The sequence below is a fragment of the Ips typographus genome, linkage group LG3, assembly GCF_016097725.1.
Source record: "Ips typographus isolate SLU linkage group LG3, UJ_Ityp_2.0, whole genome shotgun sequence".
NCBI lineage: Eukaryota > Metazoa > Arthropoda > Insecta > Coleoptera > Curculionidae > Ips > Ips typographus.
In genome coordinates, this window is record NC_138424.1 from 3,945,930 (window position 1) to 3,960,750 (window position 14,821).

At 34.1% G+C, this 14,821-nt stretch overlaps 4 protein-coding genes and 1 long non-coding RNA gene across 5 annotated transcripts; 1 reads left to right on the top strand and 4 right to left on the bottom strand.

The window, feature by feature from the left end:
- Positions 1 to 48: 48 nt before the first annotated feature.
- Positions 49 to 1,928, bottom strand: LOC145726866 (transcription elongation factor, mitochondrial). The gene is made up of 6 exons (XM_081976148.1): positions 1,746 to 1,928; positions 1,572 to 1,690; positions 1,047 to 1,281; positions 841 to 990; positions 549 to 790; positions 49 to 494 (listed from the first exon to the last, which is right to left on the bottom strand). The coding sequence occupies exons 1-6, from the start codon at positions 1,797 to 1,799 to the stop codon at positions 191 to 193; spliced, it is 1,104 nt and encodes a 367-aa protein (XP_081832274.1). The 5' UTR covers positions 1,800 to 1,928; the 3' UTR covers positions 49 to 190.
- Positions 1,929 to 2,038: 110 nt separating this feature from the next.
- Rad9 (cell cycle checkpoint control protein Rad9) lies at positions 2,039 to 3,683 on the top strand. The gene is made up of 6 exons (XM_081976147.1): positions 2,039 to 2,228; positions 2,288 to 2,523; positions 2,572 to 2,842; positions 2,902 to 3,082; positions 3,137 to 3,260; positions 3,314 to 3,683. The coding sequence occupies exons 1-6, from the start codon at positions 2,195 to 2,197 to the stop codon at positions 3,656 to 3,658; spliced, it is 1,191 nt and encodes a 396-aa protein (XP_081832273.1). The 5' UTR covers positions 2,039 to 2,194; the 3' UTR covers positions 3,659 to 3,683.
- Positions 3,676 to 4,879, bottom strand: LOC145726868 (thioredoxin-related transmembrane protein 2 homolog). Its single transcript, XM_081976150.1, has 5 exons — positions 4,684 to 4,879; positions 4,454 to 4,634; positions 4,212 to 4,400; positions 4,022 to 4,144; positions 3,676 to 3,963 (listed from the first exon to the last, which is right to left on the bottom strand). Exons 1-5 carry the CDS (start codon positions 4,825 to 4,827, stop codon positions 3,794 to 3,796), a joined length of 807 nt encoding a protein of 268 aa, XP_081832276.1. The 5' UTR covers positions 4,828 to 4,879; the 3' UTR covers positions 3,676 to 3,793.
- Positions 4,880 to 5,139: 260 nt separating this feature from the next.
- Positions 5,140 to 14,673, bottom strand: LOC145726859 (uncharacterized). The gene is made up of 16 exons (XM_081976133.1): positions 14,295 to 14,673; positions 13,022 to 13,121; positions 12,840 to 12,971; positions 12,616 to 12,789; positions 12,216 to 12,554; positions 11,952 to 12,157; positions 11,705 to 11,890; positions 11,520 to 11,650; positions 11,339 to 11,460; positions 10,432 to 11,280; positions 9,785 to 10,054; positions 8,700 to 9,548; positions 6,446 to 6,700; positions 6,106 to 6,387; positions 5,917 to 6,009; positions 5,140 to 5,815 (listed from the first exon to the last, which is right to left on the bottom strand). The coding sequence occupies exons 1-16, from the start codon at positions 14,327 to 14,329 to the stop codon at positions 5,711 to 5,713; spliced, it is 4,128 nt and encodes a 1,375-aa protein (XP_081832259.1). The 5' UTR covers positions 14,330 to 14,673; the 3' UTR covers positions 5,140 to 5,710.
- Positions 13,238 to 14,288, bottom strand: LOC145726871 (uncharacterized). Its single transcript, XR_014177710.1, has 2 exons — positions 13,920 to 14,288; positions 13,238 to 13,413 (listed from the first exon to the last, which is right to left on the bottom strand). It is a non-coding gene; the product is annotated as an uncharacterized LOC145726871 (long non-coding RNA).
- Positions 14,674 to 14,821: the final 148 nt, after the last annotated feature.

Here is a 14,821-nt window from a genome sequence, read left to right on the forward strand (position 1 = left end):
GCCTGAATGGCTAAGGAATGTTCTTTTGGAGCTTCAATAACTTTACCATTTTCAATCATCCCATATAATTTTTAATATTGTAAGGAAACAAAGAACAATCAAATACTAACAATAATATACCTATTTAATTTTAGTTTACTTCATAAATCACAGTAACTTACTTATTGAATTAGTAGAATAAGCTAAATGATTACAAATTTAAACCTTGTACCTGTTCAGATTTGCTGTAATTTTTGGAAAACTCTGTAAGAGTAGCACAACTATTTTTGTTCTTATTCACACACAAATCCATAAAAGCCACTGCCAACATTAAAGCTTGGGCCTGCAGTTCCTTATGTGATGGAGTTAAAGAGAAAAATTTTGCGGTGAGATCCGAATCAAAAAAAATTAAACCACAGGGCAATGTTTTCAGCACTTTTGGGTCTTTCTTTAGTAAACCCACTATGGTAGATACTGCTGACACTTTTTCAAACCCAATCAGAGTCTTGAATAATCTAAATAGTAAAACTATTTAGTTTTTACTAGTTTCGGTAAATATTAAAACTCACCTAGCTGGAACTCGGTTTTTTAAATAAAACACCCGATTTTCAAAGTGACCATTAACAGCTTTGCCTTGCAATCCCTTGTTATGTTTTACACTAGTATTCAATAGAGCAAGCAGCATGGACATTAATTCAATCTGGTGCTTGTGTGTTACAACCTGTTTTGATTGGTTTTGAGGGTTTAATTGAGGTGGTGCTTCAAATATGTACACATCGCCCACTGGGGTTAATTTAAGTAAATCTATTGCCTAAAGACACACTTATTAACTATCACCTTGCAGATTTATAAGCTACCAACCAGTTGAAAAGTTTCAGAAGGCAACATTTTACTAGGTAAGGCAGTCAAGTCATGGCATTTCCAATCAGATAAAATGTTACACTCCCGATTGATGCTGGCCCATCCCACTCCAGTAGGGTCTAAGTGTATAGCAACAGCAGTTTGAATTGTCTACATAATGAGTCAAATCAATTCCGTATTACTACTAAACAAGCCAACAATCTTACATTTGAAAATTCATTATCAATTTCAGGTTCCAGCAACTGTTTGAAGAACCTGTTATTCTTTAAAACACCTACTCTAGGCTTTGACAGTTTGTTAGTCAAGATTCGACGACACAATTCTTGTAAATATTCATCCCTGAACCCTTCCACTTCTAGCACTTCATCCAGTGATTTAAATGGACCATTTTGTTGCATATAGTTTTGGAAACTTTTAATTTTTGCTTTTGATAGTTTATACCTGAATAGAAGTATGGAGGAAGTTTGGTTTGAATGCAGAAATGATATTGGTTGGTAATAAAAAATAGTACATTTTCAACTAATGGTACATCAATATGTTAAACAAAGTGAGGTGTTGTTTATGTGATCTACAAAAAGTACCAGGATTGGACCCTTATTACAAAAAAAGCCGCAAAAAGAAAACTGTCAAAAACAAAAATTATTTAAACCAATATAGATTTTCACCTATGCTTATCAAACCTCTTTTAAATTCACATGCTGAAAAATAGTACAGTTATAAACAAAAATCACCTGGACAAAAGATCTGGGGGAGCTCCATTCAGAGTGTCTAGAATTTTCACATACTCTTCCGGCGTATAGCAGCATTTAGCTGAGAAACTTGGACCCTCATTACTGCAAAAAGCTCGAATCTGGAAAACAAAGGTTAAACTATCCACAAAAAACACTTTGAATATACAAAATTACCACACTCGAATAAGGGACGCCGATACTGTATCTACCAAGTCTAAATATCGACATTACTTTATAATAAAAATAGCTATTAAAGTAAGGGTATCTGAATGTATTTACTGCTTTTATTACAAATTACAAACTATTTCTTAGTTTTTGAATTTTTTTTATAGAGGTTAGGTTAATAAATAAATTTAAAAAAAAATTGTCAAATGTCAAAAAATTACAAATTTCAGCGAATCAGAGAAGCACAAAAATCTTACTACTGTCAAATATGAGTTTTTTGCCAGTTGCCACTGTCAGAGCTTGTTTTTGTTTTGATATTTGAAGTTCGATTGTTAGGTTAAGAATAAGATAGGAGGGAAATAAACAAAGTATTTAAAATTATGAAAAACCATTGAAAAACTCAAACAGTATGAGCAAAATATCGTTTCTAAATATTAAAATTTGGTGAATGGCAGAAAATGAATTGTGTGGTACCCTGTTTAAACATTAAGGGTAACCATGATAAACTTCAAATCAATCAAAATATTTTTATTTAAAAATTTGTATATTAGTTTTAGGAAAGGCTCTGCAGTCTTTAGCAAAAATAGGAGATGAATTATTCATCGAAGCTAAGTCAGATCAACTGACTTTACTCACATTCAACCAAAGTAAAACTATTTGTGGTCAGTTTCATATGCTAGACAGCTTTTTCACATTGTACAATGTTAAAGATGAACCATCAGTGAGTTGTAAGATCCACATGAAAACTATTCTACCAATGTTTAAGGGAACTAACATAGATAAAAAGGTTGGTATCCTGTTTCTATTTGCTTGATTTAAATAAGTTTTTTTACAGTTAGAGCACATTTCTATAATCTATGAAATGTCTAGTGATACCATAAAATTTAAAGTTAAGTACAAAACTGATGAGATTGTAATGTCTCACAATTTATGTCTGCTAGATCCTGAAGTTATCACTATTGATAATTATTCACAATACAGAAATAACAGTGTATGTGGCAGCAGTGTGTTTTTTAATGAATTACTTAATTTGTTCAGTAGTTCTGATAGTGACATCACTTTTGAGATTACCACAGCTAAGTTAGTTGCTAGAAATTATTATCCAGGTAATGTTAATTTAATTAGGTACTTTAAGTTCAGGAATGTTTTTAAGAGCAGATTTTAGGAGGTCCTCAGAAGCCTAAGTCAGTGAGAACCCAAATCAATTTGAACAGTTCTGAGTTCTCATTGTATAGAATAAAAGAGGAAACCACTGTTAACTTTCCTTTGAAACCTTTCAGGACTGCCATATCTTTTGCTGAAACTTTTAATTTGGATATTGGCTTTGATTTTGATAAAGGAGGCTGGTAGGTGATTATAGTGATTTTTTAATAGGTTACAATCAGTTTAGCCACTTATAGCCCTCTTTCTATTGGTATGAAAAATCCAACTTTTGAGGTAACATTTATAGTGGCCACCATAAATCCAGATTCAGATGCTCAATCTTCAGTAGCCCCAGCCTCTTTGCCTGCCAAAATTACTCAGGTATTTAGTACATTTCCTATGTGATAAACTTGTTGTAACATAATGTTTTTAAGATTAATTTGAATGGTACAAAGCACAATTTAACTATAGAGGATATTAATGCAATAGCCAATGAAAATTGGGAAGAATTTGAAAATGAAATTGAGCATATGGACAAGAATAAAAATACCAGCAAAAATGAATCCATAAATAAACTGTTATTTAATGGTCCTAATAAAAAACTTTCCATAAATAACTATGCAGTACAGCCATTGCAAGGGGATGATGATAATCAGGATATCATTCCTGACAGTCCAAGAGCGAAAAAAGCCAGGTTAATCTTTAAAAGATCATATGATGACACTTTTCATGCTTCAATGATAACCAATGTATTATTAAGAGACAGTGATTCTGAGTAATGTAAATAAAATCAGTATTAAGCAACAGGTTCTTTTTATTTTACTACTAAATAAATAACACAAAAAATGGCACACAAATTACTCAACTCTCAAAACTTACACTATAATATTTAATCTACACATCTGGTGGAAACACTAATTCTTCTTTTTCCCATTGTTAATATTAGAACTTTGTTTAGCCTCATTCAAAGCTTTTTCATATAAATTGCTGAGACCAAAAGTCAAAGTCATGTTTTCTTCAGAAAAGTAGAATTTAATCAGTTTTCCTTTGGCATCCACTGTAGGCCTCCTCATTACTTCTTTACCTAAAAGTTCCCTTCAGTTGGCCAAGCTTATTATAATAACAATTATCAAATCAACAACCTTCTTGAAACAGAATAACAGTAGGTAATTGCTTGCTGAAACTACTGTCACTAATATGGTACTTCTGTCCTGCTTCTGGGTGTCTCCCAATATCAATTTTCCCAAACTTCAAATTATCTAAACCTTAAATAAGAAGTCACACATATAGTTTCGAGACAAACCAACCAAAAGAAATCATATTGTACAGTACCATATTCACTGCTCAGTTTGGCAAAAACTGGAGCAAAACTAACACAAACTGGATTCCAAGCAGTGTAAAACGCCACTAACCATGTGGCTTTCATAGCACTTAACTCATCACTAAGGCCTTGTTCACCCCTGAAGTAAATCACCTTACTTGGCCCTGCATAGGTTGGTTCAGGCACCAGAAGAGCCCCCACTAAATTATCAAACAATGGTAATTATGTTTTATGACATACTTTAAACACATACAAACAAACAAAATTGCATAGACAATTCCCATAAAATAATCGGCGTTGAACCACAAAATTAAATTGGCTATTTTGGTGTAGACAAAACTAGAAGACAAGTAGCTAATCATGTTAACACTGCCGGATTTCCTGGTTCGTATCACGATGACAATGAGTAAGAAGAATAAAATTTCAGTCTCGCGCTACAAATAAATTAAATTAAAATTGGGGCCAAACTAGTCCTCCACTTACCCCTTCAAATTCACAATTGTCTGTGTTGAACACATAGTTGCAAACACCTGGTATTCTTTTTAAGATTACATAGGACAAGCTAAGGGCTAAATTGATTAAGTAGTACGGCTTTAATAGCTGCAAAAGGTCTTGTTTCATAGACATTTTTAAACTGTTTAAAAATTAACAACAATCAACCTAAGGTTTAATCTATTAATTCTCGATATACTCCAAAGACTAATTACGATTATCTGTCTGTCTCTTGTATTGGGTTAGGGTGGAACGAAGATAGAAATAGAATGCTACTCCACATCCACAAACGTCAACCATATGTTTGTGATAGACATGCTGTCAACTGTGAGTTTTTGTCAAGGTTATTTAAAAAAAATGGTCTTTGGAAGAAAATAATTCTGAGGAAAACTATTTCATATTAACCTACTAATTAAATAAAAGGTGGACATAAAAAGAAAAACAATCTTTCAATAATATTTTTAATAGTAATTGTTAGTTCTTTTTGAAGAGAAAATCTATTTTAACCGATATTAATAAAATGCCGGTATTTTTCACTAATTCAACCTATTTACATATAAAATAATTATGCATAAGTTGCTTTAATAAAGCCGAATTACGAAAAGTATATCACACGAAACACAATAAACATAAAATTACCATTCTTTCAGTATAAACAAAATGTATCTTGAATCGCAACTAAATGTTTATTTATTACTAAAACTAATTCATGTAAAATCACAAAAATTATTTATATAAAGTGATATCACTAAAATACTTGTTTATCATAGGTGAAACTAAACTATTTACATCTTTAAGGGGCCCAAAATTTCAGTAATTTTAAAAAAAGTGGGAAAACCCCTAATATAGGAGTTACTTTTATACAAGGAGGAGTTAAATGGGGCGTAAAAACTCATGAAACTTTTCATAATTATTCTAGTTACACAAAACTGAACGTAAAACCGTTACTAAGATACTACAACTTCATTGCATCAGTCTTTCAAACCACAATAAAGAACTAAGTTTCCGAGAAAGTCCCTTAAAAGGTGTCCGATACGGATTTTTTTTTCACCGGGCGTTTGACTGGCAACGGTCGATCCAGATCGTACAAGTGATCTCTGTAGTGCATGTCACTAGCGTAGGACTGAAAAATCACACAGTGTTTGACATTTGTTAGAGTGAATCGTTATTGTCAAGTTTTAATTTTGTCATCAAAGTACTCATGAGCAAAACTATTGTACTTACCAACTTGGATATTATTCGTTTAGGAATATTCTCTGTCAGTGAGTAAATATGTTTCCTACGCAAGTCGAGGCAGCTGAGATCTTCAAACAATACCTGAAAGAACAGAAAACTCGATTAAACTTCCCTAAAACAAATTTAACGGAAAAATAATACCGTAAATGAAAGAAATACTAACATACAAAGACTTACCGAGTAAATTACGTCATCAAAGCGGTTTACGCACTGGGCATCGTAAATTAGACCGTCTGTCCAACGCACCCGAATCAAATCCCCTCGATTAGGCGGCTGGGAATTAGCCCAATCAACCAAATGGTCCGGTAAAATATCACCAGAAATACTTTGGTCGCAGCTAAAATAAACCTTTAATTTGTAGCTGTCTGTGATTTTACTGATTTTTCCCCTGTAGTAGCGCGTATTTCGGTGTTTAGCCCATACCTCCTCATTTACAACAATTGCAACCTTCGTATCCTCCTTTATTCAGAAAAAAAAATTAACATAAACCTCCTCAACATCAGAAAAAAACCTTTACCTGCGTCACTTCATTTGGTGGGCGTCCTTTGTTGTGTATGTTGAACTTCTTGTGTTCGCTTCTCCTTTGGCCGTTAGTTCGGACGCTGTGTAGCGATGGCAAGGAACTGATATTATACAGGGTGACGCCGTTTTTCAATCTCTCTCGTGTTGATGGAGAGAACATTTTGAGAACATCTTCTAATTCCACTGTCAACGGAATCAAGTTTTCTTTCTGGCGTTCTAAGTTTTGGGTTAGACTAGATTCTTCCATTACCTAATGTTTGACGATTAAAAAAGTTTTAAGTTCTGTAACTTATGCTATTGCCAAAGATAGTAAATTAATCCACATAATGTAATTTTTAACTAACTAATTAAACGTTTCGGACATTTAGTTTTACATTCTCAAGACGAATTTCAAATCCGCGCAAATAAAAATTGTTGTATTTTTATTTGTACTTTAAAGAATTGTAGAAGTCTGTGTCGAAATAATTCTTAGAGGAGGCACAGATAATCCTCCAGAGATAATCAACATTAGTTTCGGAATGTACAAAATCCAAGACGTTCTTCAGACAAAAAATATTTTAGAGAAGCTTACTGAATAGCCGTTCAAGAAAGACAGTATGACAAACGACGGCTTTTTCGTCGATTAGCAAGCCTACGTATAAAATAGTTATTTACATTACTAGTGTGGTATGTGGTATGAGCATTTTTATAGTCACGAGTGGGAAGTATTGCTATGACGAAGTCGTAGACCGAGTGGTGGTGACCACACGAATGTATTAATTTGCCATACCACACGGGTAATGTACAATGTTTTATCTACGAACTACACATAAATTAGTCATTTTTTAACTCTGGCTGTGAGTTACGTAATGAGAGATTTTATCGCACTATTGAATATTTTATTATACTTTTATGGTGCTTTATCACACTAGTGCGACAAAATCAATTATTATCGCAATAGTGTGGTAAAATCGATCATTACGTAGCTCAAAAGAAGCTATGTAATGGATCATTACCATGCTAATCGTAGGCAAAGCAAATATCATAATCAATTAGCAAAATAATCATCATCAATATGTAGCAAAACGTAAAAAAAATATGACGACAGATAACTACAGAAAACAAAAGTCAGAACCAACTAAAAAAAGTAAAGGAAAATTAAACCATATTACAAATTAAATAAGACTAAGACTTCTAATAGCATTATAATAACAGAAAGAACTTTTATAGTTACTGAAAATTGTATCTAGAGGAGTTATTGTCAAAAAGAGAGAACCATGGAAAACCAATGAGCTCAGCAAACATGGCAAATATATTTACCAGTCTGATGAAGTGCACCTCACTTACAACGTTTTGTCGCTATATTCGCCGAAAACATTGATTTGTAATAGTTCTCTTTTCTTACTGTTCAATTCAAATGGATTATCTGTGAAAACTGCGGACTATTTCAAATACTAAACCACAATTAGTGTTAAAACATTGAGAAATTATATTTGTAAAAGTAAACAAAAGTTACCTCTTGTATACAAAATAAAGTAATTAAGATGCATAATAGGCAAAGTAAAAAAAAAACAATTTCAGCATAGAGATGAAAACTAAACCAAGATTTCATTTATTTTTGATCTCTTCTATGTAAAGTCTTAACTCTTAAATGCAGCTATTAGTAAATGACAGCAAATATTTTTGATGATCTTTAAATAAAGATTACCTTATACAAATCAGCATATTATGTAATGAAAATCTTATTTAAAAAACATTAAAAACACAGCAAAAACTTTCTTTTCATCTCTATAATGTTAAAAAAAAGCTAAACAGTATACAATCTTGTTATGTCTTACCATGTCGAGGAGTGGCACAAAATTAGGGACACCCTGTATATAACAAATTTATAGTATTTAATAGTTAACCCGGAAGATGACAAAAATAAATGTGCGAAACGTTTGTAAGTCTCAATAAAATCATTAATATGATTATTCAATGATATAGGTACATTCAATAAGGCAAATTATAATAATAGAATAATTGTATAAAAAATATACTGTGATTTGCCTTAAAGTATCAACTTATTATATAGGGTATCCCATAAATATGCATAGCGACGTTTTTTTGCCGTATACGCGTTTGTCTGCAATCTTCATTTCTAAGCTCCGTAAAATTCGTCGGTATATTCATGGGACACCCTAAATTTGCAAAAATATACTCTGGGAACTGAATTCGAGAATTTTAAAACAAAATCACCAAAAACGCAAAATAGAGATTAGAAAACTCACCTGCGAAGGAACTGGTGGCACTCGAGTCTTAGCGCTAGCCACGTGCGTCCTGCAAAACTTCATTAACTCCTTCAGAAGCTCAATGTTTTTCTTTTTATCAGCCTTGCAGCGCCTTTTTCCGTTCGCGTGCTTGCCTAACAGCCTTTCCAAATCAACTTTAGAACCATTTTTCGATTTGTGTCTTAAAAACAACTGCAACATCCTACTCTTCAAGTTGAGTTTGTTCTGATCGTTATTATGCGCCTTTAAGGGCATCCTTTCGTTTTGCACGCGTTTTTTAGTAAACTTCCACATTCTCTTATTTTTTTTCTTGGTCAGGAATTTTGCGGTTGGCAACTTTTTCTCCGGTGTTGGAGGCTGGCTGCGCGTTACTGCGGTCAAATTATCATGCAACAAAATAGAGCTGGCATAGCACTCTTGCATCCTTTCCACAATGACTTTCACTTGAGGTGAATTAGCTCCAAGTATAGATGACACTGTTGGAGATTCTTCCTTAGTTGAGATTTTAGCAAGTGGTTCTATATTATCAGGAGTTTCAATATTTTGTACTTCTTCAGGACTTGTAGCATGTTCAATCTGATGAATGTCAGTATCAGGAAGGTCAGCATCTTCAGATTCGTCTTCAGTGGTACAAACTTCCTCCTCGTGTAAATCTACCCCAGGTTCTATTTGGAGTTCCTCTTCCAGTTTGATTGGTTGGCTGGACATTGGGTAGAAAGGATCCTTATTGAAATACACCGTCTTGTAACATGAGTTGACGGAGTACCAGTTTTGGTTGTTCCAGATTGTGTTGGGTTTGGGTGCTGCCGGTACCGCGTTGATTGTAATTCCAGCAGGCAGGATCACATTCTGGATGGAATTTTTGGGGTTGTCACCAAATCTTTAGCATATTTTAAAGCATGCTAACATGTTATTATTTATACAAGCTTTCCACACACATTACTTCTACCACTCCGGATGTTAATTCTTATAAGGCATTATTAATATACATATTTAGGCATACTGTTCACATGCTCACACCAGATTACCAATTAGATAAAGAGTAATGTTGCACAAGACGATACGAATCATTACAGCAGACTAACCTGAATAACGGACTCCTGTGGAGGTCTAATTAAGGGTTTGCTGCCTGTTATCACAGTAGGAATTTGACCGTTGAGAATGACGACGTTCTGCAAATTTCTCGGCTGAGGAAGTTGAGCATTAACAACCGTAAACTGAGGCTGGTTGATTCCCAAAGTTTGCTGCGGGTTAATAGTGCAGGAGGTTGACATATGCGGAGGCAGATTAACAGCAGGTGCAGAGTACAACGTTATCGTATTATCACTCGGTGGACTCTTCAACACGGTCAGTACCTGGGCGAGGTTATTTATATTGTTATTTATGCCTTGGTGTTTCATGTATAAATAAAAATGTGTCAAAACCGGAACATAATAGGTATGACCAGTAATTTATTAGATTTTAAAAAAAGGCATGGTGAAAATTTGTATGATTCTTCTGCACTTCCAATTGCATTTGATATACCCTTCAGGTTACCCTGTACAAAATGCTTAAAGTTTCTATTGATGTTTGTAAACAACCTGTGTCTTTTATTCAAAATAAAATTAAGATTAAGTAGTCTGGTGTCTAAGTGTAAGTAATGGTTTAGATAGCACAACAAAAAAGTGTACAGGGTGTCCCATTTACAAAAAGTGATTTTTTTTATTTCAACTAAATTACCATCCATTCTTACCTTTTGTGTTTCGCCAGGAGACTTGTACAAGAATCCTTGAGCATTCTGAGTGGAATGATTGCTGCTGTTACCCTGCAATTGGTCAAACAACTCCAAATCGGCACCCACAAACTGTGGCTCACTTTTCACTATTGTTTTTTTTACCAAAACGCTCTGCGAAATTTCACTCAGTTGCGTCTTGATCGGACTGAGGCTCACCGTAGTGTCCGAGTCAAACGATTGCGCTAAACTGGTTCTAGGCATTGTTTCGACTTTGATTTTAGGCTGAACTGTTTTGACTTGCGGCGATTTGGTTACTTTACCCGGATAACAATTTTGATTGGCCTGTAAAAAGGATAAGTATGCCTTTTCAAAACCTTTATTTCCCGGCATTTGCGGTATGGTGCCTTGTATTGCTTGAGGAGGTTTCACTAGCCTTTGAGGTTCCTGTTTTATGGAAGTTGAGGTTAATGTTTCATTTTGTCTTTTTACTGGAGCATTATTGGCTCTTTGATACTCTTCATGAGCTTGCTGGATAATACTGTCAATGTACTGTTTGGCTTTGGCGTCTTCAACCACATTTCCTTTGGGGCTTTCTTCACTAATTGTGACATTATCTGCTTGTGAGGTGTTTGGTTCAGTTTCATCCACTGAATCCTTCTTTTTGTGGTGTTTCTTTTTGCCGCCGTCTTTATCTTTGGTTTTGCTCTTTTTCTTGTTGATCAAGTCGGCTTCTCTGGCTACCAACGACTTAACCAACTCATTAGTGGGTGAGTCAGGTTTTGACAGTGACACGATTTTGCCGCATCTTTTTTTGGCTTTTGGTTCTTTCGTTTTAGAATGATCAACGTCGTCAGTTTCTTCACCCTCCTGTGAAAAATATAAGTTATTCTGAGGACCATGGACAATTTGAAAAACAAAAACTTACATCGCAAGTGTCTTTCTTTTTAGGTTTGCGACCAGGTCCACCTGATCTCCGTTTTTTGGGCATTACTCGTTTACCTTTTTTAACGTTGTAACCATCATCGCAAATGTCTACATCCTCTGCTTCTACATTGATTGATTAATCCATGTACATTTACACTATAACTATAACAAAATAATCTTACCAATTTCGCCTGCTTTTAGCCATATATCTTCTAAAACTTCCATTTGCTGTTCGTCTGGTGGAACTTCATCAAATGTCAAGTTGTCTTCTTGAATCAGTTGGAGCTGTAAATCAGCTGGAAATTCTGCAAAACTACAAAAACAAAGTTTTGTGTTGATCTTGTAAACTTGTAATTTTACGACGTACTTGGGATAACCCGCCATCATTCGACCTTTTTTCTTCTTAAATGGGCCTTCAACGTAACTTTGAGGCAGAGTTGGGTTGTTTTTGTTGCACAAAATGTCTTGAGGAAGAGGCAACGGGGCCGCGACTTTACGGTCAGGTTCCTCTGGATGGGGACCCACATCTTCACCTTTGAGCCATTTTTCATATCTGAACAACAAAACAGATACATTTTAAAAAACTCAACTATTAATTTACAACCACAACTAACCTGTCAGGTTGAAATCTTTTCACAAAAGTATCCATTGAGATCTTCACCATGTCCTTACTACAAGTGCATTGTGACGCCCGTTTGCCATACTCAACCCACCTTTCACAAGCAAAATTGGTGGATTCAGCACAATTAAAACCATGATTAAATCCTGCATGATATCCATATGGAAAAGTTATCATAATTTCACCAGCTTCTTGAGTAATCTAAAAACCCTAACTTCAGCAAAACAATCCAGGAGGTTTTTCATAGAAAACCACTAACCTTGTTATATGGTATGGAATACTGCCTTAAAATTTGTGGAGATATAAGAGTCATTTTATGTCTTAAAAAGGCTTGACAGGTTTTATAGGAAGAAGGAAAAAATCCATTTGCCAGCCGCTCCAAACGTCTGCCATGTTCTGGAGGAATAGCATACCAAGTCTTGGGAGCACCAAAGTGCAAGAAATTTATTGAATACAAATCCATGTCCTCAGTGTGCCAGGCAAATGTTGTTTTCCACATACCAAAATACAAATAAGCTGTATTAACACCTTCTATAGAAATTCCATAGTCTTCATTCACATAGTCCAGTATTGTTCCCAGTCTGTTTATGTTCCATTCCTAAAAAAATGTATGTTGAGTTAAAAACAAACATAAGGTGCTTTGTCTTAGTCAGTCATACATCAACATCATTATCTGTTAAACTTCCAGACACATCTGCACCATAAATAGGTGGAACATAAGTAATGTTCTTCCAATATTTTCTTTCTAAATCTTCATAGTCAAAGTGTCTTGGTGTGGCATAACGTTCTGAGTTAGCCAACTCTGAAAATTGCTTTACTGTCATTGATTTTTTCTAAAAAAAATAAATTTAAAGCTTTCTCTAAAAAAGGTAAGAAAACATACTTGAATGTTTATTTGTTGATAAAGTCCTTGTTTTCCAGTAACCACTTGGCAAATTGGTGCTGGTATGGTGACATCCAGTTGATTAACATCATAACCTCCTTTTCTGGGCACCCACTCAGGGGGAGGAATAACCTGTATAATAAAAATTAGAAAAAAAATGTGGAGAACAGATATCTACAAACTTTGGCAAGGCCAGCTTTATGAGCTCCCATTGACTCCATGTATTCAACATATTTTCCAAAGTGCTTGAACTCCTCCCATGTGGGTCGAAATACCATAATCCTAAAAAAAACAAAATTTGCTTATTTACAATGTATTGATATTCTAAAACTTGTCCCAAAGAAACACAAGTAATAAAATAATTAAGCTCAAAAAACAGGGTTAAACATCTTGCTAACTCCAAGGAAATTATTTATTTATTTATTTAGTGATAACTCATTACAAACACCTTACATTCTCACTCACCTAACAAAGTTAAAATAATTAATAATACCTACAGCAAACTGAAAAATAAAACAAAAGTATAATAATAAAAAAATCACTGAACACAAACACTTTCCTGAAATTTGATTACCTATATTCTATATTAGGGTCTTGTGAACAATAACTAACCATGAATTTACTACGACGAGATGCTTTGTCCGCTGTTGCCATCTAAGTGATCAGTCACTTGGTTAGCATAGGTTCACCTAAGCATTTTTTTTTAATAATATTTAAAAAATAACCATTACAGCATAACCATGTTTTTGATTACTCTATGTGATCGGCCACTAGGTTAGCATAGGTTCACATATTCTCATATTCATTCTTTTTTCAAAACACTTCTACAATTTTTAAGAATGATGTAATATTTGATTTCAGACTACGCGTGCGATTTGGCAACAGCGCAGACGAACTTTCCAAATCAGCTGATCAAATTCCACAAAATGCTTGTAAAATCATGGATTTTTTGAACGATTTTGTGACAAAAATTGTGGATCGTTCGCATTTTTTCTTTTTTATCTGTACTATATAGGACGTAACCTAACCCAAAAAAAAAAAATTGACTCAAAATTCGTGGTTAGCTATTCTTCACAAGACCCTCTATATTATACTGGCTATCAAGAATCAAGCCCTAAATATCCAATGGGAAATAATTTATAAAAAATGACATAAATAAGAAAGGTTTTAGCCAGGGGGTTACCAAATAGAAAATTCACAAAACATATTAGGTAATATAATATGGTAAACATAATTCGCAAAAACTGGGGTGACTTCAAGAGACTAGTGCATAGATTTCCAATCACTGTCTGATATCAAGATGAATTGAATTATTATTCAACCTACCAATTTTAGATTTTAACTTTTATTTTTTACGAATCAAAGCTATAAATTTGTTTAAAAAAGGAGGTTCTTAAAACTACAGGTTAAGTTAAAACTGGAGTTGAACTATAATTGAAAATTGTAAAAACTTACTTAGGACTAGGACAGCGCTGATTTCCCTCTGCCATGATAGCCTTGTTAAATTGAATATTATAAGTTATCGATCGTATTCAAGGATACAAAATCCACTAAAACCAGAAGAAAAACATTTTGTTTGTACAGTTTTTCATATCCGCCATTCCCCAAACAGGAGTCTTCACGTACACAAGAATAAATATTCGTAGACACGCTGATACCGCATAAATAAATGTTTTACCACCGATTTATTAACGTGATGAACTCCCGGAACATTTTTATTCGACAAAGACCCAAAAATAGGGAGAATACAGGTAACTCATGGGCATGGGTAACTCTCCAAAACCCAGTCAACAAAAGTTTGTCGGCCACTTCAGTCATCCGCCATCTTAGATTCTGCAATGTTGCCAATCAACCCAAGCGTGGCTAGATTAGAATGAATGACAAGAATGCTTCATGACATCGACAATCAGCTGCCTCTCTTTGTTTTATCATATAAATATACTTTAAGAGTAAGAGAGATAAAAAAGGACCTGTTCATTGTA

What these genes read in the sequence shown, in the direction of transcription:
- LOC145726866 (XM_081976148.1), bottom strand. Translation starts at nt 1,799, where the DNA reads ATGTCGATATTTAGACTTGGTAGATACAGTATCGGCGTCCCTTATTCG. An exon ending in CCCCCAGATCTTTTGTCCAG is followed by an intron (nt 1,282 to 1,571) that starts GTGATTTTTGTT and finishes ACTTCTATTCAG; the next exon opens with GTATAAACTATCAAAAGCAA. An exon ending in CTTCTGAAACTTTTCAACTG is followed by an intron (nt 791 to 840) that starts GTTGGTAGCTTA and finishes GTGTGTCTTTAG; the next exon opens with GCAATAGATTTACTTAAATT.
- Rad9 (XM_081976147.1), top strand. Translation starts at nt 2,195, where the DNA reads ATGAATTGTGTGGTACCCTGTTTAAACATTAAGG. An exon ending in TGCTAGAAATTATTATCCAG is followed by an intron (nt 2,843 to 2,901) that starts GTAATGTTAATT and finishes AGCAGATTTTAG; the next exon opens with GAGGTCCTCAGAAGCCTAAG. An exon ending in GATTTTGATAAAGGAGGCTG is followed by an intron (nt 3,083 to 3,136) that starts GTAGGTGATTAT and finishes AGCCACTTATAG; the next exon opens with CCCTCTTTCTATTGGTATGA.
- LOC145726868 (XM_081976150.1), bottom strand. Translation starts at nt 4,827, where the DNA reads ATGTCTATGAAACAAGACCTTTTGCAGCTATTAAAGCCGTACTACTTA. An exon ending in ACAATTGTGAATTTGAAGGG is followed by an intron (nt 4,635 to 4,683) that starts GTAAGTGGAGGA and finishes ATTTATTTGTAG; the next exon opens with CGCGAGACTGAAATTTTATT. An exon ending in CAAACTGAGCAGTGAATATG is followed by an intron (nt 4,145 to 4,211) that starts GTACTGTACAAT and finishes TTCTTATTTAAG; the next exon opens with GTTTAGATAATTTGAAGTTT.
- LOC145726859 (XM_081976133.1), bottom strand. Translation starts at nt 14,329, where the DNA reads ATGGCAGAGGGAAATCAGCGCTGTCCTAGTCCTAA. An exon ending in CTCCTGGCGAAACACAAAAG is followed by an intron (nt 10,055 to 10,431) that starts GTAAGAATGGAT and finishes AACCTCGCCCAG; the next exon opens with GTACTGACCGTGTTGAAGAG. An exon ending in AACGAATAATATCCAAGTTG is followed by an intron (nt 5,816 to 5,916) that starts GTAAGTACAATA and finishes GTGATTTTTCAG; the next exon opens with TCCTACGCTAGTGACATGCA.